Source organism: Heterodontus francisci, chromosome 29, assembly GCF_036365525.1.
Source record: "Heterodontus francisci isolate sHetFra1 chromosome 29, sHetFra1.hap1, whole genome shotgun sequence".
NCBI lineage: Eukaryota > Metazoa > Chordata > Chondrichthyes > Heterodontiformes > Heterodontidae > Heterodontus > Heterodontus francisci.
In genome coordinates, this window is record NC_090399.1 from 28,679,304 (window position 1) to 28,705,770 (window position 26,467).

General features: G+C 47.3%; 1 protein-coding gene across 1 annotated transcript in view; it reads left to right on the top strand.

Annotated features, from left to right (window-relative positions):
* gabbr1b (gamma-aminobutyric acid (GABA) B receptor, 1b) overlaps positions 1–26,467 on the top strand; it is a 586,011-nt gene that overhangs the window by 447,074 nt on the left and 112,470 nt on the right. Inside the window, 1 exon segment of the mRNA XM_068009633.1 lies at positions 18,654–18,817. Within this exon segment, the coding sequence (XP_067865734.1) occupies positions 18,654–18,817 (164 nt within the window).

Genomic DNA, 26,467 nt, shown 5'->3' on the forward strand with positions numbered 1-26,467 from the left:
CAGGGTACCCCGCTCAATGCAGGCAGGGTACTCCAATCAATGCAGACAGGGTACCGCAGTCAATATAGACAGGTTCCCCCAGACAAAGCAGAGAGAGTACCCCAGTCAAAGCAGAGTTCCCCAGTCAAAGCAGAGAGAGAACCCCAGTCAAAGCAGAGAGAGAACCCCAGTCAAAGCAGAGAGAGAACCCCAGTCAAAGCAGAGAGAGAACCCCAGTCAAAGCAGAGAGAGAACCCCAGTCAAAGCAGAGAGAGAACCCCAGTCAAAGCAGAGAGAGAACCCCAGTCAAAGCAGAGAGAGTACCCCAGTCAAAGCAGACAGAGTACCCCAGTCAAAGCAGACAGAGTACCCCAGTCAAAGCAGACAGAGTACCCAAGTCAATACAGAACAAGTTCCGCAGTCAATAGAGACAGGTCACCCCAGTCAATACAGACTGGTCACCCGAGTCAATGCATACAGGGCCCCCCAGTCAATACAGTCAGGGTACCGCAGTCAATACAGACAGAGTACCCCAGTCAATGCAGACAGAGTACCCCAGTCAATGCAGACAGAGTACCCCAGTCAGTGCAGAGTACCCCAGTCAGTGCAGAGTACCCCAGTCAATGCAGAGTACCCCAGTCTGTACAGGCAGAGTACCCCAGTCTGTACAGGCAGAGAACCTCAGTCTGTACAGGCAGAGAACCTCAGTCTGTACAGACAGAGAACCTCAGTCTGTACAGACAGAGAACCTCAGTCTGTACAGACAGAGAACCTCAGTCTGTACAGACAGAGAACCTCAGTCTGTACAGACAGAGAACCTCAGTCTATACAGACAGAGAACCTCAGTCTATACAGTCTGTACAAACTGAGTACCCCAATCAAGGCAGACAGAGTACCCCAATCAAGGCAAACAGAGAACCCCAGTCAATACAGACCAAGTTCCCCAGTCAATGCAGGTCACCCCAGTCGATGCAGACAGGTCACTCCAGTCGATGCAGACAGGTCACCCCAGTCGATGCAGACAGGTCACCCCAGTCGATGCAGACAGGTCACTCCAGTCGATGCAGACAGGTCACTCCAGTCGATGCAGACAGGTCACCCCAGTCGATGCAGACAGAGTACCCCAGTCGATGCAGATAGGTCACCCCCGTCAATGCAGACAGGTCACCCCAGTCAATGCAAACAGATCACTCCAGTCAATGCAGACAGATCTCCCCAGTCAATACAAACAGAGGCAATGTGCACTGGGGACAGGTGCAGAGTGCAGGTGGGGACAGATGCAGAGTGCTGGTGGGGACAGATGCAGAGTGCTGGTGGGGACAGATGCAGAGTGCTTGGGGACAGCTACAGAGTGCAGCTGGGAGCAGATGCAGGGTGCAGGTGGGGACAGATGCTGAGTGCATTGGGGACAGTTGCTGAGTGCAGGTGGGGACAGATGCTGAGGGCACTGGGGACAGATGCAGAGTGCAGGTGGGGACAGATGCAGAGTGCATTGGGGGCAGATGCAGAGTGCATTGGGGGCAGATGCAGTCCAGGAGTGGGCAGATGCAATGTGCATTGGGGACATGTCCAGAGTAGTGCAGACAGATGCAGAGTGCAGGTGGGGACAGATGCAGAGTGCAGGTGGGGACAGATGCAGAGTGTATTGTGGACAGATGCAGAGTGTATGTGGGGACAGATGCAGAGCGTATTGTGGACAGATGCAGAGTGCTGGTGGGGACAGATGCAAAGTGCATTGGGGACAGGTGCAGAGTGCATTGGGGACAGATGCAGTGTGCTGCTGGGGACAGATGCAGAGTGCATTGTGGACAGATGCAGAGCGTATTGTGGACAGATACAGAGTGCAGGTGGGGACAGATGCAGAGTGGATTGTGGACAGATGCAGAGTGCTGGTGGGGACAGATGCAGAGTGTATGTGGGGACAGATGCAGAGTGCTGGTGGGGACAGATGCAGAGTGCTGGTGGGGACAGATGCAGAGTGCATTGGGGACAGATGCAGTGTGCTGCTGGGGACAGATGCAGAGTGTATGTGGGGACAGATGCAGAGTGCTGGTGGGGACAGATGCAAAGTGCATTGGGGACAGATGCAGAGTGCATTGGGGACAGATGCAGTGTGCTGCTGGGGACAGATGCAGAGTGCATTGTGGACAGATGCAGAGTGCATTGTGGACAGATGCAGAGTGCTTGGGGACAGATACAGAGTGCAGGTGGGGACAGATGCAGAGTGCAGGTGGGGACAGATGCAGAGTGCATTGGGGACAGATGCAGAGCGCATTGGGGACAGATGCAGAGCGCATTGGGGACAGATGCAGAGTGCAGGTGGGGACAGATGCAGAGTGCAGGTGGGGACAGATGCAGAGTGCATTGGGGACAGATGCAGAGTGCATGTGGGGACAGATGCAGAGTGCAGGTGGGGACAGATGCAGAGTGCAGGTGGGGACAGATGCAGTGTGCAGGTGGGGACAGATGCAGAGTGCAGGTGGGGACAGATGCAGAGTGTATTGTGGACAGATGCAGAGTGCTGGTGGGGACAGATGCAGAGTGCTGGTGGGGACAGATGCAGAGTACAGGTGGGGACAGATGCAGAGTACAGGTGGGGACAGATGCAGAGTGTATGTGGGGACAGATGCAGAGTGCTTGGGGACAGATACAGAGTGCAGGTGGGGACAGATGCAAAGTGCATTGGGGACAGATGCAGAGTGCTTGAGGACAGATGCAGAGTGCATTGGGGACAGATGCAGAGTGCTTGAGGACAGATGCAGAGTGCATTGGGGACAGATGCAGAGTGCAGGTGGGGACAGATGCAGAGTGCAGGTGGGGACAGATGCAGTGTGCTGCTGGGGACAGATGCAGGGTGCTGCTGGGGACAGATGCAGAGTGCAGGTGGGGACAGATGCAGAGTGCAGGTGGGGACAGATGCAGAGTGCAGGTGGGGACAGATGCAGAGTGCATTGGGGACAGATGCAGAGCGCATTGGGGACAGATGCAGAGTGCAGCTGGGAGCAGATGCAGAGTGCAGGTGGGGACAGATGCAGAGTGCATTGGGGACTGATGCAGAGTGCAGGTGGGGACAGATGCAGAGTGCAGGTGGGGACAGATGCAGAGTGCAGGTGGGGACAGATGCAGAGTGCATTGGGGACAGATGCAGAGTGCATTGGTGACAGATGCAGAGAGCATTGGGGTAAGATGCAGAGTGCATTGGGGTAAGATGCAGAGTGCATTGGGGACAGATGCAGAGTGCATTGGGGACAGATGCAGAGTGCAGGTGGGGACAGATGCAGAGTGCAGGTGGGGGCAGATGCAGAGTGCATTGGTGACAGATGCAGAGTGCAGGTGGGAACAGATGCAGAGTGCATTGGTGACAGATGCAGAGTGCAGGTGGGGACAGATGCAGAGTGCATTGGTGACAGATGCAGAGTGCAGGTGGGGACAGATGCAGAGTGCATTGGTGACAGATGCAGAGTGCAGTGGGGACGGATGCAGAGTGCTGGTGGGGACAGATGCAGAGTGCATTGGTGACAGATGCAGAGTGCAGGTGGGGACAGATGCAGAGTGCAGGTGGGGACAGATGCAGAGTGCAGGTGGGGGCAGATGCAGAGTGCAGGTGGGGGCAGATGCAGAGTGCAGGTGGGGACAGATGCAGAGTGCTTGGGGACAGATACAGAGTGCAGGTGGGGACAGATGCAGAGAGCATCGGGGACAGATGCAGAGTGCTGGTGGGGACAGATGCAGAGTGCATTGGGGGCAGATGCAGAGTGCATTGGGGGCAGATGCAGAGTGCAGGTGGGGGCAGATGCAGAGTGCATTGTGGACAGATGCAGAGTGCTTGGGGACAGATACAGAGTGCAGGTGGGGACAGATGCAGAGTGCATCGGGGTAAGATGCAGGGTGCAGGTGGGGACAGATGCAGAGTGCATTGGGGACAGATGCAGAGTGCAGGTGGGGACAGAAGCAGAGTGCATTGGGGACAGATGCAGAGTGCAGCTGGGAGCAGCTGCAGGGTGCAGGTGGGGACGGATGCAGTGTGCAGGTGGGGACGGATGCAGAGTGCATTGGGGACGGATGCAGAGTGCAGTGGGGACGGATGCAGAGTGCAGTGGGGACGGATGCAGAGTGCAGGTGGGGACGGATGCAGAGTGCAGGTGGGGACGGATGCAGAGTGCAGGTGGGGACGGATGCAGAGTGCAGGTGGGGACAGATGCAGAGTTCAGGTGGGGACAGATGCAGAGTGCAGGTGGGGACAGATGCAGAGTGCAGTGGGGACAGATGCAGAGTGCAGTGGGGACAGATGCAGAGTGCAGGTGGGTACAGATGCAGAGTGCAGGTGGGTACAGATGCAGAGTGCATTGGGGACAGATGCAGAGTGCAGGTGGGGACAGATGCAGGGTGCAGGTGGGGACAGAGGCAGAGTGCATTGGGGACAGATGCAGAATGCAGGTGGGGGCAGATGCAGAGTGCAGGTGGGGGCTAATACAGAGTGCGGGTGGTGACCGATGCAAAGTGCATCTAGAATCTAACAAAATGAAAGGTTCACAAGAGATACTGAAAAAAAAACAAATAACAGGTTAGTGGAGAGGCTGAGGGTATAAAGGAGAGGGATATTAATTGGGATTGTCATCGTGTTGAGGGCTCAGATGGAGTGGAGTTCTTAAAATGTATACAGGAACCTTTTTACTCAATATGTAGAGGATGCAACAACGGAGGGTGCAGTGCTGGACCTAATTCTGGGGAATGAAGCCGGACAGGTGGTTGATGTGTTGGTGAGGGAGTATTTTGGTGATAGCGACTACAACATGGTATAATTTAAGCTTGTTATGGAGAAAGAAAAAGACAAGTTGCAAAAAAATGTTTTGGATTGGGGGAGAGCGAATTTTAGTAAAATAAGGCAGGATCTGGCCAAGGTAGACTGGAAAGAGTTACTTGTCGGGAAATCTACAGAAGAGCAGTGGGGAGCATTCAAAAAGGAAATGGGGAGGGTACAGGCCCAACATGTTCCCTCTAGGGTAATAGGTAGGAGCAACAAGCCCAGAGAACCATGGATGACCAGAAACATTCAGGGTATCATGAGAAGGAAGAGAGAGACTTTTAGCAAATACAAGGAGAGCAAATCAATGGAAGCATTAGTGGAATACAGAAAGTGTAGGATGGAGCTTAAGAAAGCAATTAGGAGAGCAAAGAGGGGATATGAGAAAGCTCTGGCTGGTTAAAGTAGGGAAACTCCCAAGATATTCTGTAAGTATATCGATGGGAAGAGGATAACCAGGCAAAGAGTAGGACCCATTAGGGACCAAGGGGGAAATTTGTGGGTGGAGCCAGAGGACATTGGTAGGGTGTTGAATGAATACTTCACATCTGTCTTCACACAAGAGAATGAGGAAGTAGATATGGAACTGAGAGAGAGACTGTGAGCTTCTTGAGTAAATTGTCATAGGGTATTGGAGGTATTGTCAAAAGGTATTGGAGGTTTTGGAAGGCTTAAAAGTGGACGAATCTCCAGGTCCGGACGATTTGTGTCCCAGGATGCTGTGGGAGGTGAGGGTGGCGATTGCAGGGGCTCTGACCCTAATTTTTAATTCCTCTCTGGCCACAGGGGAGGTGCCAGAGGACTGGAGAACAGCTAATGTGGTCCCACTATTTAAGAAAGGTTGTAGAGATAAGCCAGGGAACTACAGACCAGTGAGTCTCATGTCAGTGGTCGGGAAACTATTGGAGAAAGCTCTGAAGGAGAGAATCTATCACCACTGCAGCCTCACAGCTCCAGGGACCCGGGTTCGATTCTGGGTACTGCCTGTGTGGAGTTTGCAAGTTCTCCCTGTGTCTGCGTGGGTTTTCTCCGGGTGCTCCGGTTTCCTCCCACAAGCCAAAAGACTTGCAGGTTGATAGGTAAATTGGCCATTATAAATTGTCACTAGTGGTGGTAGGGGAATATAGGGACAGGTGGGGATGTTTGGTAGGAATATGGGATTAGTATAAATGGGTGGTTGATGGTCGGCACAGACTCGGTGGGCCGAAGGGCCTGTTTCAGTGCTGTATCTCTAACTAAAAAAAAAACTTGGAGAGGCAATATTTGATTAGGAATAGTCAGCATGGCTTTGTCAGAGGGAGGTCATGCCTAACAAATTTGATTGCATTTTTTGAGCATGTGACCAGGTGTGTAGATGAGGGTAGTGCAGTTGATGTAGTTTACATGGATTTCAGCGAAGCCTTTGACAAGGTCCCACATGGGAGACTTATTAAGAAAGCAAATGTACATGGGATACAAGGTAACTTGATAAGGTGGATTCAAAATTGGCTTCACTGTAGGAGACAGAGAGTGATGACAGACGGCTGTTTTAGTGACTGGAAGCCAGGGCGTACCACAGGGATCTGTGCTGGGTCCCCTATTGTTTGTCATTTATATAAACGACATAGATGACTATGTGGGGGGTAGGATCAGTAAGTTCGCGGATGACACGCGGATTGGCCGTGTGGTTAACAGTGAGGTTGAGTGTCTTGGGTTACAGGAAGATATAGACGGGATGGTTAAATGGGCAGAAAAGTGGCAGATGGAATTTAACGCTGAAAAGTGTGAGGTGATACACTTTGGAAGGAGTAATGTGACACGGAAGTATTCAATGAATGGCCTGACACTGGGAAGTCCCGAGGAACAAAGGGACCTTGGTGTGTTTGTCCATAGATCTCCGAAGGCAGAAGGGCAGGTTAATAGGGTGGTGAAAAAGGCATATGGGACACTTGTCTTTATCAATCGAGGCATAGATTACAAAAGCAGGGAGGTCATGTTGGAGTTGTACAGAACTTCGGTAAGGCCACAGCTGGAGTACTGTGTGCAATTCTGGTCGCCACATTATAGGAAGGATGTGATTGCACTGGAGGGGGTGCAGAGGCGATTCACCCGGGTGTTGCCTGGGATGGAACATTTAAGCTATGAAGAGAGGTTGGATAGGCTTGGGTTGTTTTCGCTGGAGCAGAGAAGACTGCGGGGTGACCTGATCGAGGTGTACAAGATTATGAGGGGCATGGACAGGGTGGATAGGGAGCAGCTGTTCCCCTTAGTTGAAGGGTAAGTTACAAGGGGTCACAAGTTGAAGGTGAGGGGCGGGAGGTTTAAGGGGGATTTGAGGAAGAACTTTTTTACCCAGAGGGTGGTGACGGTCTGGAATGCCCTGCCTGGGAGGGTGGTAGAGGCAGGTTGCCTCACATCCTTTAAAAAGTACCTGGATGAGCACTTGACACGTCATAACAGTCAAGGCTATGGGCCAAGTGCTGGCAAATGGGATTAGGTAGACAGGTCAGGTGTTTTAATGCATTGGTGCAGACTCGATGGGCTGAAGGGCCTGTTCTGCACTGTATTATTCTGTGATTCTGTGATTCTGGAACGATAGGCTTTAAGGGATGACTTGCTTCCCGGAGGTGGTGCACACAGCCTTTGTCAGCACTCTGGGTCTTCCTGCCTTCTGGTCTTTTGGTTGTGGGAGGCATCTTCACCTGGGACAGCTGAAGCTGCCCAGGCACAAGCTATCCCCTTCTGTCTCTTTAGCTGGGCAGCTTCAGCTGACCCGGGTTGGGCAATTGGGGTGCAGAGGGAGATTCCCTGTGAGCTTTTTGCAGCAGCGCAGATCCCTACAGAATTAGCAGCCCCACCCCTTGTTGTTCGGGTCACTTGTTCCTCCCCCAGCAGTCCAAAGCAAAGAAAACTTCTGCTGTTCAGCACCCACCTCCAAACAAAGACTTGTTTCCGCAAAAAAGGTCTCTTTCTTCACTGTAAGGGTGATTGGTGTTCAAGTTTTCCCTCTGCTTGGTTGTAACTGCTCTCCCTCTGCTCAGTGTAGCTCCTCTCTCCACCTCTGCAACCTCCAACTGCCACCAGCACTGCCAGCTGAGGCTCGTTGCTGCAATCAGCAGTCAGCACCTCCAATCAAGCAACAGCGAACCCCATGCTGTACCTGTCCTGCGAGTGTTTGATGGGACATTGTAGATGGAGCTTTTTTCTGTATCTAACCCATTTTTTTAATGCCAAAATACTTTATTCAAATAAATCATTGAGGGGGAAGAACGATGAAACGAGATTTTAAAAAAACTTCATTGCATCATTTGTCGGTAATTTCTCTGTCCAACATTCACAGCAACTGATTTTCAATGAAGGGAACATTGGTAAAATGAGGAGAAAACAGAGGCAACTTGGCATAATTCAGAAGATGACACAAAACTTTGCAAAAATTGACAGTTCTTTTTCTGGAGGCAAGCTTTGATTTACGGCTTTAACAGGCAGCTGTACCTGCCCTGGGAGTGTTTGACACAACAGTGTAGAGGGAGTTTTACTGTAGAGTGGTCAAAGAATTATAAAAATCCTGAATAAAATGCAGATAGATAGCAGTAGATATCATGTATGTTTAATCAACATGAGAAGACAGTTGTCGTTTCAATAATAAATGTAAATCGTGAAAGTGTGGTAAATGTTGGAGTGGGGCCAATTAGGGACCGAGAGGGGATTTACGCATGGAAGCAGGGGGAAAGCTGAGATATTAAATGAATACTTTGCATCTGTCTTTACCAAGGAAGTAGATGCTGCCCAGGCCACGATGAAAGTGGAGGTAATTAATGCACTCGAAGGATTTAAAATTGATAAGGTTGAGATTTTAGATTGGTTGTCTTTACTTACATTTGAGGAAGTACCAGGGCTGGATGAGATGAATCCAAAGATTCTGGGGGAAGTGAGAGTGGAAATTGTGGAGGCGCTGGCCATAATTGTCGAGTCTTCCTTAGATTCGGGTGGTGCCAGAGGACTGGAGAATTTCAAATGTTACAAAAAAGGGTGTAAAGAAAAGTCCAGCAACTACAGGCCAGTCAGTTTAACTTTGGTGGTGGGGAACCTTCTCGAAAAAATAATTCAGGACCAAATTATAGCCACATGGACAAATGCAGGTTAACTAAGGAAAGCCAGCACAGATTCATTAAGGGAAAATCATGTTTAACTAACTTGCTGGAGTTTTTTGAAGAGGTAACAGAGAGGGTAGATGAGGACAATGCTGTTGATGTGGTGTACATGGACTTTCAAAAGTCATTTGATACAGTGCTCCACAACAGACTTATGAGCAAAATTATAGCCCACAGAATAAAAGGGACGGTAGCAACATGGGTACAAAGTTGGCTGAGTGGCAGGAAACAAAGAGGAGCGGTTAATGGATGTTTTTTGGGCTGGAGGAAGGTTTGTAGTGGAATTCCCCAGGGGTCAGTGTTGGGACCCTTGCTTTTCCTGATATATATTAATAACCTGGACCTTGGTGTACAGGGCACAATTTCAAAGTTTCTGGATGATACGAAGGTTGGAAGCATTGTGAACTGTGAGGAGAATAGTGTAGAACTTCAGAAGAGCGTAGACAAGTTGGTGGAATGGGCAGACAGGTGGCAAATGAAGTTCAATGCAGAGAAACGCGAAGTGATTCATTTTGGTAGGAAGAACATGGAGAGACAATATAGAATAAAGGGTACAATTCTAAAGGGGGTGCAGGAGCAGAGGGACCTTTGTGTATATGTGCATAAGTCATTGAAGGTGGCAGGACAGGTTGAGAGAGCGGTTAATAAAGCATACAGTATCCTGGGATTTATTAATAGGGGCATAGAGTACAAGAGCAAGGAAGTTATGTTGAACTTGTATAAGACACTAGCTTGGCCTCAGCTGGAGTATTGTGTCCAGTTCAGGGCACCGCACTTTTGGAAAGACGTGAGGGCATTGGGGAGAGTACAGAAAAGATTCATGAGAATGGTTCCAGGGATGAGGAACTTCAGTCAGGAAGACAGATTGGAGAAGTTAGAACTGTTTTCCTTGGAGAAGAAAAGTCTGAGAGGTGATTTGATAGAGGTATTCAAAATCATGAGGGGTCTGGACAGAGTAGATAGAGAGAAACTGTTCCCACTTGTGAAAGGATTGAGAATGAGAGGGTACAGATTTAAAGTATTTGGTAAAAGAGGCAAAAGCAAACATGAGGAAAAACTTCTTCACGCAGTATGCGGTGAGGATCTGGACTGCACTGTCTGAGAACGTGGTGAAGGCAGGATCAATCAGGGCATGCAAAAGGGAATCTGAAAAGGAAGAATGTGCAGGGTTACGGGGAGAAGGTGGGGGAGTGGCATTCGGTGAATTGCTCATTTGGAGAGCCGGTGCAGATGCGATGGGCTGAATGGCCTCCTTTTATGCTGTAACGATTCTGTGATTTCAATGAACAATGCACACAGAGACTTATGTTCTCACTTAAGTGGCAGCACTGAGTACATTCTAGTCATCTGGTGGCAGCATTGTTGTTTTTGTGGAGCCACACTTGATGGGTGGGTGGCCCTGCCCCTTCGTACCTGAAGCCCCAGCAGTGGTGTCAAAAATACACGATTATTAGGGAAACTATCTGCCCCTCCGAGCACATAGGAGTAGGAACTTTTGAAGTATCTGTTCACCCTTAGGGGGAATTGTGTTCTATTGTGAGTGGATGTGGGCGTTCTTGGGTGTGGATGCCATGCCCTGCTGTGTGTCCCTGGGTATGGGTGGCCAGGATACGTTTGCCTGGGTGTATCCATTTATGAGTTCAACAAACTACGTGATCCTTCCTCATGCCTAGTGACTGTGGATCAGGGTGTAGGTGCTGCATGTGAGATGACGAATGGGATAACTCAGTGGCTGTTTCGTGGGTCAGCAGCTTAGCTTTGTCAGATGGACCATAATACATGTGCGTTTGGCTCTCGATGCTCATCTGCCTGAGCATGAGTTTCCCTGTCTAAAATCCGGAAATTACACTGTGCGATATTCCAGAAAGAAAGAATTGCATTTATTTAGCATCTTTTACAACCTCAGAGCATCCCAAAGCACTTACAGCCAACTCAGAACTTTTGAAGTGCAGTCAATGTTCACACAGCAAGGTCCCACAAACAGCAACTAGATAAATCACCCAGGTAATCTGTTTTTTTAGTGATGTTGGTTGAGGGATAGATATTGGCCTGGGCACTAGGGAGAACTCTGCTGCTCCTCAGTCATTGTGGGCTCTTTTACATCCACCTGAGAGGGCAGATGGGGCCTCGGTTTCATATCTCATTCAAGAGACAATAGCTCTGACAGCGCAGCACTCCCTCAGTACTGGCACTGGAGTGTCAGCCTAGATTTTTGTGTTCATGTCTCCCAAGTGGAACTTGAACCCGTGACCTTCTGACTCTGAAGTGAGAGTGCTACCCATTAAATCACAGCTGATGCTTAACATGCAAACACTTAACAGGGTTTGTATGGAATCCCATTATCCAGCTTTTTTAAACTGAGTTGCTAGCCCATATAAATATAAAAAATGAGACAACTGTAATGCATTTGTCTGATGATATTACATGTATTACTTGTGCCTCTATGTTTGTGTTTGCATGTTGCTGGGTGTATGATTCTTTATCTATCTGTCAGTGTATATACAGTATTGCTATGGGTGTTAGTGTGATTATTGTTCCCTTAATGTCCGTCTATATGTCTATATAACCCTGTTCATATGAGTATGATTATCTCTCCCTCTGTCTTTCTGTGTCTATGCCAATGCATCGATCTCTCTTCTCTCTGTAATCTGTGTCTCTGTACGTATATATCCCAATGTGTATGTATGTGATTGTCTGTCGATCTATTAACAAGAAGATAAAAAACTTGCAATTATATAACGTCTTTCATGACCTCAGGACATCCCAAAGTGCTTTACAGCCAATGAAAGTAATTCTGAAGTGCAGTCACTGTTGTAATTTCGGAAACACCGCAGCCAATCGGCACACAGCAAGCTCCCAAAAGCAGCAGTGTGATAATGACCAGATAATCTGTTTATTGTGATGTTGATTGTGGGATAAATATTGTCCAGGGCACTGGGGGATAAATCCCCTGTTGTTCCTTGAATAGTGCCTAGGGATCTTTTATGTCCACCTGAGAAGGCAGATGGGGCATTGGTTTAATGTCTCATCTGAAAGATGGCATTTCCAACAGGACAGCATTCCCTCAGTACTGCACTGAAATGTCAGCCTAGGTTTTTGTACTCAAGTCCCTGGATATGTCCCTGCATCTATCTATATGTCTCGCTATCTCTCTGTATGTCTATATATATATATTGTTTAGGCTAGGTGAAAAAGTGGTCTCGGGTTCCTTTTCAGCCTTCACCTGGTTTTACTGTAACAGGGTTTAATTTTAAACACACTGTGTTTTAACTCCCCCTTGGTGAATCCTTGTTCACTGCTTTCCAATTATAAGGCAAAGAAACCAACACAAACAGGCTTTCTTAGGTTTAAAGAAGAAAAGTTGAAATTTATTCAACTTAGACTCTAATTCAGTTGACACCTACAGATACACAATGCGCCCACACTAGTATGCATATGCGATACATACATGCAAATAGAGACAGAAAAGAGCAGAAGAAACAAAGTGGAAAAGTTTGAGGCAATATTTGAGGAGGTTTTTTGTGTTATGGTTCTTCAAACTCACTGTAGAGTCCTTGATTGTAGGTAGCTCTTGCTTTTCGTTGGGGCCCAGTATTATTCTTAAACCTTGTTCGCTGTCGGAGACTTATCTCTCTTGGGGTTCAGGTGTCTTCAGTGGATTCAGAGGCTTGTGAGAAAGAGATGGGAGCCGACAGACAGGAGAGGCTGTGGTGAGCCAGCCAGGAGAGATCTTCTCAGTCCAGGAGCATTCTGCTTTCTGCCCAAACTGTTTGTACAAATTCAAAACAATCAGGTTGCCCAGCAGGTTAGTCATGTGACTAGCTGGTTTGACCATGTCCGTTTGTGTATTCGGCCATCTTAGCAGTCAACCTGGAATGCGAGCTCCCCCACCTTCAACGGCTGGTGATCAAAAGTCCATTGTGGGTTGAATGTGTCAGGGAATGGCTGCTTTGTCCTTCCAAACACTGTCTGGTCATATGCAAATGTCTTTCCAGCCAAAATCTGGCAATTTTTTAAAGCAAGTCCTTTCTTCACTTTAACAACAGTTTGAAATTTAATGCCCATGTGGCGAAATGAATATGCCTCATGCTTGGCAGGCGGGGGCCTGCATGACAATATCCTTGTGTGTGATTGTGATAATCTCTGTCTGACTGTGTGCGCATGAATCTCTCTCTCTGGCTCTCTCTCTCTCTCTCTCTCTATCTACGCATCTCTGTATGTATGTCGCTGCATGTATACGTGTGATTATCTGTCTGTATGTCTCTCTCTCTGTATTTGTATGCCTCTGCCAATGTATCCCTGTGTGTGAGTGTGATTATCTCTCTCTAACTGGGTGTCTTCTGTGTATGCATGTGATTATCTGCCTGTCGCTCTGTTTATGTTTCTGTATGTTGCTCTCTCCATTTATGTTTGTGTCTCTGTATATATGTTGCTGTATGTATGTGATTATCTGTCTGTCTGGCACTCTGTATATATGTCCCTGTCTGTATGTCTCTCTCCCTCTCTGTGTGTCTTTGTGTATATGTCCCTGTGTGTATAACTATCCCTGTCTGTCTTTGTGTGTGTGTTCTATATGTAGCTGTGTCTGTCTCTCTCTGTATCTGTGTGCTTTCATGGGCTGCAAATGACTGTTTATGATATTAATGGGTGAATGTTAACCGTGCTGATACATTCCTACGCCCGTTGCTTCAGCTGAGCCATTAACCTGTTCATTTTAATTAAATGAATGCCTTTGTTAAGACAGCAGAAAGAGGAATTTTTTCATTTGTCCATGGATTGTGAGCGTCACTGGCTAGGTCAGGATTTATTCTTCTTCTTCTTTGGCCTCCTTGTCTCAAGAGACAATGGGTAAGCGCCTGGAGGTGGTCAGTGGTGTGTGAAGCAACGCCTGGAGTGGCTATAAAGGCCAATTCTAGAGTGACAGGCTCTTCCACAGGCGCTGCAGATAAAATTGGTTGTCGGGGCTGTTACACAGTTGGCTCTCTGCTTGCGGTTCTGACTTTTTTCCTGCCAACTGCTCAGTCTCTTCGACTCGCCACTCTTTAGCCCCGCCTTTATGGCTGCCCGCCAGCTCTGGCGATCACTGGCAATTGACTCCCACGACTTATGATCAATGTCACAGAACTGCATGTTGCATTTGCAGACGTCTTTAAAGTGGAGACATGGACGGCCGGTGGGTCTGATACCAGTGACGAGCTTGCTGTACAATGTGTCCTTGGGGATCCTGCCATCTTCCATGCGGCTCACATGGCCAAGCCATCTCAAGCGCCGCTGGCTCAGTAGGGTGTATATGCTGGGGATGTTGGCCGCCTTGAGGACTTCTGTGTTGGAGATATGGTCCTGCCACCTGGTGCCAAGGATTTTTCAGAGGCAGCGAAGATGGAATGAATTGAGACGTCGCTCTTGGCTGACATACGTTGTCCAGGCCTCGCTGCTGTGGAGCAAGGTACTGAGGACACAGGCTTGATACACTCGGACTTTTGTGTTCCATGTCAGTGCGCCATTTTCCCACACCCTCTTGGCCAGTCTGGACATAGCAGTGGAAGCCTTTCCCATGCGCTTGTTGATTTCTGCATCGAGAGACAGGTTACTGGTGATAGTTGAGCCTAGGTAGGTGAACTCTTGAACCACTTCCAGAGCATGGTCGCCGATATTGATGGATGGAGGATTTCTGATGTCCTGTCCCATGATGTTCGTTTTCTTGAGGCTGATGGTTAGGCCAAATTCGTTGCAGGCAGCCGCAATCCTGTCGATGAGACTCTGCAGACACTCTTCTGTGTGGGATGTTAATGCAGCATCATCAGCAAAGAGGAGTTCCCTGATGAGGACTTTCCGTACTTTGGTCTTCGCCCTTAGACGGGCAAGGTTGAACAACCTGCCCCCTGATCTTGTGTGGAGGAAAATTCCTTCTTCTGAAGACTTGAACGCATGTGAGAGCAGCAGTGAAAAGAAGATCCCAAACAGTGTAGGTGTGAGAACACAGCCCGGTTTCATGTCACTCAGGATAAGAAAGGGGTCTGATGAGGCACCACTATGCTGAATTGTGCCTTTCATATTGTCATGGAATGAGGTGATGATACTTAGTAGCTTTGGTGGACATCTGATCTTTTCTAGTAGTCTGAAGAGACCACGTCTGCTGATGAGGTCAAAGGCTTTGGTGAGGTCAATGAAAGCAACGTAGAGGGGCATCTGTTGTCCACGGCATTTCTCCTGTAGCTGGCGAAGGGAGAATAGCATGTCAATGGTGGATCTCTCTGCTCCAAAGCCACACTGTGCCTCAGGGTAGACACGCTCAGCCAGCTTCTGGAGCCTGTTTAAAGCGACTCAAACAAAGACTTTCCCCACAATGCTGAGCAGGGAGATTCCATGGTAGTTGTTGCAGTCACCGCAGTCACCTTTGTTCTTATAGAGGGTGATGATATTGTCATCATGCATGTCCTGTGGTACTGCACCCTTATCCCAGCATAGGCAAAGTCCCAGTATTTATTACCCATACCTAATTGCCTTTCAGAAGGTGGTGGTGAGCTGCCTTCTTGAACTGCTGCAGTCCTTGGGGTCTGGGTACCTACGGTGCTGTTAAGGAGGGAGTTCCAGGATTTTGATTCAGCGACAGTGAAGGAACAGCGATATATTTCCAAGTTGGGATGGTTTGTGGCTTGGAGGGGAACTTGCAGATGGTGGTGTTCCCATGCCCTTGTCCTTCTAGGTGGTAGAGGTTGGGGGTTTGGGAGATGTTATCGAAGGATCCTTTGCGAGTTGCTGCAGTGCATCTTGTATATAGTACACACTGCTGCCACTGTGTGCCAGTGGTGGAGGGAGTGAATGTTTAAGGTGGTGGATGGGGGTGGCAATCAAGCAGGCTGCTTTGTCCTGGATGGTGTCGAGCTTCTTGAGTGTTGTTGGAGCTGCACTCATCCAGGCTTTGGAGAGTATTTCATCACACTCCTGACTTGCGCCTTGTAGATGATGAAAAGGCTTTAGGGAGTCAGGAGGTGCAGAATTCTGGCTGCAAAATTCCCAGCCTCCAACCTGCTGTTGTTGCCACAATATTTATGTGACTGGTCCAGTTAATGTCTTATAAACACTTAAGTATCTGTCTCCAAACGTCACCCAGGTAAATTATGCCAACATCGTAAATGTAACAGGACAACCTGCTGTACTTGATAACTCAAACAAAATTATAGAAGCATTCCAAAAACACAGACCTACGATTTCACTAGAAATAGTCATTGGAGGGAATCTGCCTGCTATCTGTAACTTGTGTATGAGTGAGTATGAGTGACTGAGGGTGATTATCTCTATGTCTACCTGTTTGTGAATGTGTGAGTCTTTATATTTGTATATCTGTCTGTGTGTTATGATCAGGTGAGGAGGGGTCGAAAGGCTCCCCTCTTGTCCCTTTTCCTTTTTTGACCACAACAGTGTTTATTTATTTGAAATTCAATGAGTGTTTAACCCTTTTAGGTGCTATGATCATAAAAGAATCAAGCAGACAGGTTTGCTTGAGTTTAAATGAGAAACAGGTTAGTTTATTGTACTTAAAATCAAAACCTGATCTAACTAAAAATAATAAACTATGCCCCAATTTTCATATTCACACAGATAAGTTACAGAGTGAAGAAGAATAGATTGCTTGGTTTAGAGTCCAGAACAAATGAAAGAAGATACAGTTTGTGGTGTCTGGTAATTCAGTTGTCTTTTGGCTGACCACGGGGTCCTGAAGTTTCTGGCCAGTAGAGGTGGCCACCTAGAAAAGGGTTTTCTTGGAGACAGTGATGTAAGTGGCTTTCTCCCCGGAGTCTCCATCTGCAGCAATGAAAAACTTAGATATTTTACAGCCCACAGACAGGTTTCGAAACTTACAGTGTTGCCTGGAGAGAGAGAGAGGGAGAGACAACCCCACTGGGGTCGTAGACTGGTTAGCTCAGATGCTTGCCTGATGTATCCTAAAGAAACTCCAAGCTTTCACACAGATGGAGAGATTGTCACATGATTGTCCCAGTGTATTCTCTAATGAGATCCAAGTCTAAGAATTCCAATTTCTCTCAGGTCTTATTGTTTCAATGTTTACCTCTTGAGGTTCGTATCCACTAGTGTTAATGTTCCAAGATGGCTTTGAATGTTTTGCTAATGAAGGCGATACCAGGTAGCATTCAATGTGCTGAAGCTCCGGACCAGGGCTGTTCAGACATGCGCCGCCACCTTGATACCTTGGAATGTGAGGTAGTTCAATGCAAATTGCAGTGGCCATTTTAGCTGCTTTCTTTTTAAATGTTGAATTTATGTTTGCAGCTTTTTTTTAAATGTTTAATTTAGGTTTCTAACTGATGAAATAAAAGTCATTCAGGATAGCACGTTCATGACGTTGTGTGACAATAGCAGAAGTCACCACACTTGAGGAAGGATCTGAGGGTCCTTGTGAGGGTACAGAGGTGATTTACCAGAATGGTTTCAGAGATGGGGGACTTTAGCCAGAAGGTTAGGTTAGAGAACCTGCCGTTGTTTTTGGAGTAAAGGAGATTGAGAGGAGATTTGTTAGAGGTGTACATGATTTTGACAGGTTTGCATAGGATAGACAAAGAAAAGCTGTTCCCATTAGCTGATGGTACAAGTTTTTGGAAAGAGATGAGGGGGTGAGGGGGGAGTGTGAGGAAGAACTTTTTTACGCAGCGAGTGGTAATGACCTGGAACTCGCTGCCTACGAGGGTGGTAGAAGCAGAGACGATGAATGATTTCAAAAGGGAATTGGATGGGAACCTGAGGGAAATAAACTTGCAGGGCTATGGGAATAGAGCTGGGGAATGGGACTGATTGGATTGCTCTACCAAGATCTGGCATGGACTCAATGGGCCGAATGGTTTCTATCTGTGCAGCTATGCCACTATGACTCTTATTAGTGGGCAGACATTTAACAGGTTCCTCTGACATTCCTCCATTATTTTACTGTTATTCACTGATTTTAAATAATTGGGTTAATACTTGTGGTAAGATAACGGACAGAGGAATGATGTCAGTGGTGTTAAATCTTCACCCACTAATTTTGCCTACCATCATTTCTAGGCTAGCATGTCTAGGTGCATGTATTTGTATGTAAGCATGTATGTGTGTGTGTCTCTATCTATCTGATCATTTGTATATCTGTATGTGTCTGTGTGTATCTGATTATGTATATATCTCTGTGTATGTACATGTGTGTATTTTTGTGTGTTTGTATTTCTCTGTGTGTGTGTGTGTGTTATATATGGGGGTGATTCTCTGTCGGCATATATATAAGTGCTTTGTGGTTGTGTGTATCTGTGTGTACATCTGTGTGTGTACATATATGTGTGCATGTGTTATGTATGAGGATGATTCTGTGTTGACATATATCTGAGTGCTTTGTGATTGTGTGTGAGGAGATGTGTCTGTATGTCTGTATATGCAGATGAATGTGCATGAGGCAGGGGGTGCTTGTCTCTGTAACAGTATAAATGTGTGTGAGAGAGAGTGTGAGTGTGAGTGTGGATGCTCTGAGTGACATCACTAGGCTTGCTGACTGCAGTAAGATGGAGCTTGGTGCTGTTACTGCTGCTGTTGTTAGTATGACAGGGCTTCAGAGCTTGGCGACGAGGGCGATGTATCGGGGGCTCTGAGCATCTTTAAGGGGTTGGGGGCCCGCCGACCCTGACAGCAGCGAACAATGGCACGGAACCGGAGAACTCTCTTGCTCCTTGCACTCATCCTTCTCCCTCTCTCTTTAGGCAGCAAGCAGACCCTGTACATCGGAGCTCTGTTCCCCATGAGCGGTGGCTGGCCGGGAGGTCAGGCTTGTCTTCCAGCTGCCCAGATGGCCCTCCGTGATGTCAACAACCGATCAGACATCCTTCGGGACTACGAGTTGGAACTGATCTACCATGACAGCAAGGTACGGGAGAGGGCAAGGGAAGGGGTGGTTTTCCAACCAAACCTTGTTCTTTCAATAACAACCGCTGTTTCAGAAAATAACAAATTATATGTTTTTGGGGGGGGGGGGGGGGGGGAGTGGCTGTCCATTTTGCAGCCAGCCTGGCACATTTTAACATTATAAGTACAAATAAGTTTTATCATCTGCATTTAGTGCGATTGTCGATTTCACTGGCGTTCCTTCCAGGTCAGTTTCACCTGTTAAATAATCTCTCTCTCTGTCTCTGAGGGGAAAATGCAACGAGATTAATTTATATCCCTGTATCATTTTGTGCTTTGAGATGGTGTGTCATTTGTGAGGAGAATTTACAATCGCGTTGCAATGTAACTGGAGGCGATTGGAATGTGTTGCCAGCGCGATCATTTGGGAGACAGTTGCAATGACCAGATCTCTCTCTCTTTCTGGTGTTTGCCTCTCTCGTTTCGTCTGTCTGTCTCTATCTGGCACTTTCCCTGTCTTTCTGTCTCTCACTCTCTGTTTCTCTGTCTCTCTTCTCTCTGCCTTTTTCTCTCTGCCTCTATTTTCTCTGTCTCTCTTTTCTCTCTCTGTCTCTCGCTCTGTCTCTCTGCCTCTTTCTCTGCTCTTTTCTCTGTGTGTCTCTCTCTGTGCCTCTCTTTTCCCTCCTGCCGCTTCCTCGCTCTGTCTCTCGGCCTCTTCCTCTGCTTCTCTTTTATCTCTCTGTCTCTCTTTCGGCCTCTTTCTCTCTGCCGTCTCTTTTCTCTCTCTCTTTCTCCCCTGTATCTCCTCTTCCTCCGTCTCCCCCTCTGTCTCTCCCCGTCCGTCTCTGTCTCTGTTTTCTCTCTGTCTGATTCTCTGTCTCCAGTGCTGCCTGCTTTGAGTTGCTTTAACCCTGATCAGCATACTTATTGCGTGTGGAGGGCACAGCCAAACACAAACAGAGCTTCTCAAAATTCGTTTCCAACCCCGCTGAACGAGACTGAAGGTTTTGAATTTCCCTGAAACCAGTCCTCATTCGGAAGAGATTAAACATTGCTTGGGCAGCACGGGGATGTTTTGCAGATGCCTCCCCCTCCCCCATTTATTACTGCAGAAGGGAATTAAACTTCATTAAAATACAGTGCATTCTGAGAGAGAGAGAAAGAGAGAGGTTATTGGTGTGAGGATGAAAGTGGCCGGATGCACGATGCATTGTCTGATTGTAAATGTTATCCTCTATTAATGTGCATTAAAAACTGTCGCTCATTCCCGGTTCCGTCTTCCAGCTTTACTTAACCCTTCGAATGCTGCGTCGCTAGGCAGCGAATTCCGAATCAATTTCATTAATGTTCCTCCTCCTCATCCCTTCCACTGCACTTAAAGGTACAGGGCATCTCGGGGACAGGAGAAGGCGAAGGGGGAAAAAAGTGCGTTTAAATGTTGCAAAATGTTGGCGGGGTAACATAGCACGGCCCCGAGGTGACCCAGTGAAAGTTCCCCCGAACCCCACAATGGCAATAATAGCTGGTCCCTGATCATTTTTGTCCCTGATCATTTTTATCAACTGTTCTTTGATCCACTCCGGAGAGACCGAAGCTCCAAATCTGGGCTGACATCCCCGCTGCGGTACTGAGGGAGCCCTGCACGGTCAGAGGTGCTCTCCTTCAGATGACACATTAAACCGAGGGCCCCGGGTGGATATAAAAGTTCTGTTTGAAACAAGAGCGGGGAGCTATCCCCGGTGACCCGACTTTTATCCCTCAACCACCACCTAAGTACAGAGTATTTGATCAATTACCACATAGCTGTTTGTGGGATCTTGCTGTGCACAAATTTGCTGCCAGGTCTCCGACATTGCCGCACGTCAAAAGTACTTAATTGGCTGTAAGACATCCCCAGAAGCACAGAATCATTACAGTGCAGAGGGAGGCCATTCGGCCCATCGTGTCTGCACTGGCTCTCCGAAAGAGCAACTGCCTATATTCCATTCCCCCTCCTTCTCCCGGTAACCCTGCACATTCTTCCTTTTCATATAACAGTCTAATTCCCTTTTGAATGCTTCAATTGAACCTGCCTCCACCAGGTTCTCACACAGCACATTGCCGACCGTTACCACTCGCTGCGTGAAAAAGTTTTTCCTCATGTCACTTTTGCTTCTTTTTTACCAATTACTTTAAGTCTGTGCCCTCTCGTTCTCGATCCTTTCACAAGTGGGAACGGTTTCCCCCGATCTACTCTGTCCAGACCCCTCATGATTTTGAATGCCTCTATCAAATCACCTCTCAGCCTTCTCTTCTCCAAGGAAAACAGACCTAACTTCTCCAATCTATCTTCATAACTGAAATTCCTCATCCCTGGAACCTATCTCGTGAATCTTTTCTGCACTCTCTCCAATGCCCTCACATCACATCCTAAGCTTGTAAAAGGTTCTATATAAATGCAAGTCCTATCTTTTCTTCTTGGTCAGTGTGCTGAAATAGAGTTTGGTAGTGTTGGGGCTCAGATGTAGCATCAAGGTTCTTCACCCCTGTCAACCATCTAAGAAAGAAAAAGAAAGACTTACATTTATAAAGCGCCTTTCAAGACCTCAGGATGTCATATAGTGCCGTACAGTCAATGTGATACTTTTTTGTAATCACTGTTGTAATGCAGGAAATGCTGCAGCCAATTCATACACAGCAAGTGCCCACAAGATAGCAATGTGCTAAGGACCAGATCATCTGTTTTTAGTAATGTTGGTTGAGGGATAAATATTAGCCAGCATGTGGGGCGAATCAGAGAGTCATAGAATGGCTACAGCACAGAAGGAGGCCATTTGGCCCCTCGTGTCCGTGCTGCCTCTCTGCGAGAGCCACTCACCTAGTCCCACTCTCCCGTCTGTTCCCCATAGCCCTGCAATTTTTTTCTCTTCAGCTAATTATCCAATTCTCTTTTGAAAGACTCGATTGAACCTGCCTCCACCACACTCACAGGCAGTGCATTCCAGACCCTAACCACTGGCCAATAAAGTTTTCCCACTTGTCGCTGTTGCTTCTTTTGCCAATCACCTTAAATCAGTGTCCTCTGTTTCGGGATCCTTCCACCAATGGGAAAAGTTGCCCCCTATCTCGTTTGTCCAGACCCACTGATGATTTTGAACACCTCTATCAAATCTCCTCTTAATCTTCTCTTCTCCAAGAAGAACAACTTCTCCCATCTTCTATACAACTGAAGTTCTTCATCCCTGGAACCATTCTCGTCAATCTTTTCTGCAGCCTCTCCAATGCCCTCACATCCTTCCTAAAGTGTGGTGCCCCGAACTGGGCACAATACTCCAGTTGAGACTGAACCAGTGTATTAGACAGGTTTTTGTACTCTCTGCCCCTATTTATAAAGCCCAGGATCACCTATGCTTTATTAACCACTCTCTCAACCTGCCCTGTCACCTTCAATGATTTGTGCGCATACACCCCCAGGTTCCTCTGCTCCTACATCCCCTTTCAGAATTGTTCCCATTAATTTATATTGCCTCTTCTCGTTCTTCCTACCAAAATGAATCACTTCACTTCTTTGAAATAGTGCCCTAGGATCTTTACACCCACCTGGGAGGGCAGACGGGACTTCGGTTTCATATCTCATCTGAAAGATGGCACCTCTGACAGTGCAGCACTCCCTCAGTATTGCACTGGGTATGTCAGCTTCGAGTTTGTGCTCAAGCCTCTGAAGTGGGACTAGAACTATAGCGAGGTGGAGTATTATGGGTTGAAAGACGGTCCCTAAGTATGTACGTGGAGCTGAAGTGACAGCAGAGCGAGGGGGCGGGTGTCACCCACACTCTCTACCTGTAAATGCACGATTTGCGGAGGCTCCTGTCACATTGCTATCAATCCATCACTGCCACTGATTAATTTGCGGTTGCTCTTTTTAACACCATGAGTGGGAATTTTTGAGTAAAATCATACAGGACAAGTGGCTAAATTAACCATGTGACGAACAGCACACATTTCAGCCCCAGTTGTGCCCGTCTCAGCTCCCGCCTCAGCTCACTTGCTGCTGAAACCCTCATTCATGCCTTCGTTACCTTTCGACTCGAATATTCCAATGCTGTCCTGACCGACGTCTCATCTTGCACCCTCCATAAACTTGAGCTCATCCAAACCTCAGCCGCCCATACGCTAACTTGCACCAAGTCCTGTTCAGCCACCACTCCTGTGCTCGTTGACCTACATTGACTCCCATTTAAGCAATACCTCGATTTTAAAATTCTCATCCTTGTTTTCAAATCCCTCCTTGCACCTCCTTATCTCTGTAACTTCCTCCAGCCCTGCAATCCTCCAAGATCTCACGCTGCTCTTACTTTGGCCTCTTGAGCATCCCTGATTTTAATCGCTCCACCATTGGTGGCCGTGCATTCAGCAGCCAAAGCCCTAAAGCTCAGGATTTCCCTCCCTAAACCTCTCCTCCTTTAAGACACTCCTAAAATCTCTGTCTTTGACCAAGATTTTGGTCATCGGCCCTAATATCTCCTTACGTGGCTCAATGGCAACACTTTGTCAGTACAGGGAGGTGGTGATGGTTTAGTGGTAATGTCACTAGACTACTTAAGTAATTCAGAGCCCAGGCTAATGCTGTGGGGACATGGGTTCAAATCCCACCATGGCAGATGGTGACGTTTGAATAAATCTGGAATTAAAAGCTAGTTTAATGATGACCATGAAACCATTGTTGTAAAAACCTATCTGGTTCACTAATGCCATTTAGAGGGGGAAATCTGCTGTCCTTACCTGGTCTGGCCTACATGTGACTCCAGACTCACAGCAATGTGGTTGACTCTTAAAATGGCTTCTGAAATTGCTGAGCAAGCCACTCAGTTCAAGGGCAATATCTAGACAGTGATGCTCACATCCTACAAATAAAAAAGAAATATCTTGTGACGAGCCTTGATGTGCTTTTGTACATTAATGACGCTGTATAAATGCAAACTGTTATTGTTATAAATGGAAGCAGCATGATCAGCCACCTACAGACTGAATAACTCTGAGCACCATTTTACTCTGAATAAACAACATTATCTGGTGGGTTTTATTGTGAGCTGAACAATAAATAGCAATTCTGCACTCCCACCTGAGATTGCAGATGGGACCTTGCTTTAATGCCTCATGTGAAAGGTGCACCTCTGACAGTGCAGCACTCCCTCAGTACTCCTCTGCGATTGTTGGCCGGGATTTTGTACTCAAGTGTTGAGAGTGGAACTTGAACCCCCAACCTTTTAACTCAGAGGCGAGATTCCTACCTTCTGAGCTACATGTGAGGGATAGGATTGGTGGGGGGGTATGGAGGTGGGGGGGAGAGTTAAGATTAGACAAGGGTGAAAGATCACAGAACCCACTACTACACCTCTAGAAGCCCAGGCAGGTGGATTGTCACCTCATGGGTGGACCTATAATGTGTGAAGGGGTTTGGGTCTCATCCCTGACCCTTCTGTAGTATAATCACCACAGGAAACAGGTTGGTAAGAGTCCAATTAAAGGAAAAAGGGGAAGCTCGTTCTAAATGGCAACAGCCCCTATGAATAGAGAAAGGAGTGTGGGTGTGTAAATCCCATCCACTGGAGTCACAAGTCACAACTGGTTTGTTACAATCCAGGAATAAGTAGAAGTCAATAAGTAGCTTTTCCTTTGAGAATTTTAATTCTGCAGGTACAGAGAGCTGTAACACACATCACACTAGGTACACAGAGCAGTAATACTCATCATACCGGGTACAGTGAGCTGTAATACTCATCATACCGGGTACAGTGAGCTGTAATACTCATCATACCGGGTACACAGAGCTGTAACACACATCACACTAGGTACACAGAGCAGTAATACACATCATACCGGGTACAGTGAGCTGCAATACACATCACACTGGGTACAGAGAGCAGTAAGACACATCACACTGGGTACAGAGAGCAGTAAGACACATCACACTGGGTACAGAGAGCAGTAATACACATCACACTGGGTACAGAGAGCAGTAATACACATCACACCTGGTACAGAGTGCTGTAATACACATCACACCAGGTACGGAGAGCTGTAATACTCATCACACCGGGTACACAAGTTGTAATACACATCACACTGGGTACAGAGAGCTGTAATACTCATCACACCGGGTACAGAGAGCTGTAATACTCATCACACCGGATACAGAGAGCTGTAATACACATCACACTGGGTACACAGAGCTGCATACACATCACACCGGGTACAGAGAGCTGTAATACACATCACACCGGGTACGGAGAGCTGTAATACTCATCACACCGGGTACAGAGAGCTGTAATACTCATCACACCGGGTACACAGAGTTGTAATACACATCACACCGGGTACAGAGAGCTGTAATACTCATCACACCGGGTACAGAGAGCTGTAATACTCATCACACCATGTACACAGAGTTGTAATACACATCACACCGGGTACAGAGAGCTGTAATACACATCACACCAGGTACAGAGAGCTGTAATACACATCAAACCGGGTACACAGAGCTGTAATACACATCACACTGGGTACAGAGGGCTGTAAAACACATCACACTGGGTACAGAGAGTTGTAATACACATCACACCGGGTACAGAGAGCTGTAATACACATCACACTGGGTACAGAGAGCTGTAATACACATCACACCGGGTACAGAGAGCTGTAATACACATCACACCGGGTACAGAGAGCTGTAATACACATCACACTGGGTACAGAGAGCTATAAAACACATCACACTGGGTATAGAGAGCTGTAATACACATCACACCGGGTATAGAGAGCTGTAATACTCATCACACCGGGTACAGAGAGCTGTAATACTCATCACACTGGGTACAGAGAGCTGTAATACACATCACACCAGGTACACAGAGTTGTAATACACATCACACCGGGTACAGAGAGCTGTAATACACATCACACCGGGTACACAGAGTTGTAATACACATCACACCGGGTACACAGAGCTGTAATACTCACCACACTGGGTACAGAGAGCTGTAATACTCATCACACTGGGTACAGAGAGCTGTAATACACATCACACCAGGTACACAGAGTTGTAAAACACATCACACCGGGTACAGAGAGCTATAATACTCATCACACTGGGTACAGAGAGCTGTAATACACATCACACCGGGTACAGAGAGTTGTAATACACATCACACCGGGTACACAGAGTTGTAATACTCATCACACCGGGTACACAGAGTTGTAATACACATCACACCAGGTACAGAGAGCTGTAATACACATCACACCGGGTACAGAGAGTTGTAATACACATCACACCGGGTACACAGAGTTGTAATACTCATCACACCGGGTACACAGAGTTGTAATACACATCACACCAGGTACACAGAGTTGTAATACACATCACACCGGGTACAGAGAGCTGTAATACACATCACACCAGGTACAGAGAGTTGTAATACACATCATACCGGGTACACAGAGCTGTAATACACATCACACTGGGTACAGAGAGCTGTAATACACATCACACTGGGTACACAGAGCTGTAATACACATCACACCAGGTACAAAGAGCTGTAATGCATATCACACCGGGTACGGACAGCTGTAATACTCATCATACAGGGGTACAGAGAGTTGTAATACTCATCACACCGGGTACAGAGAGCTG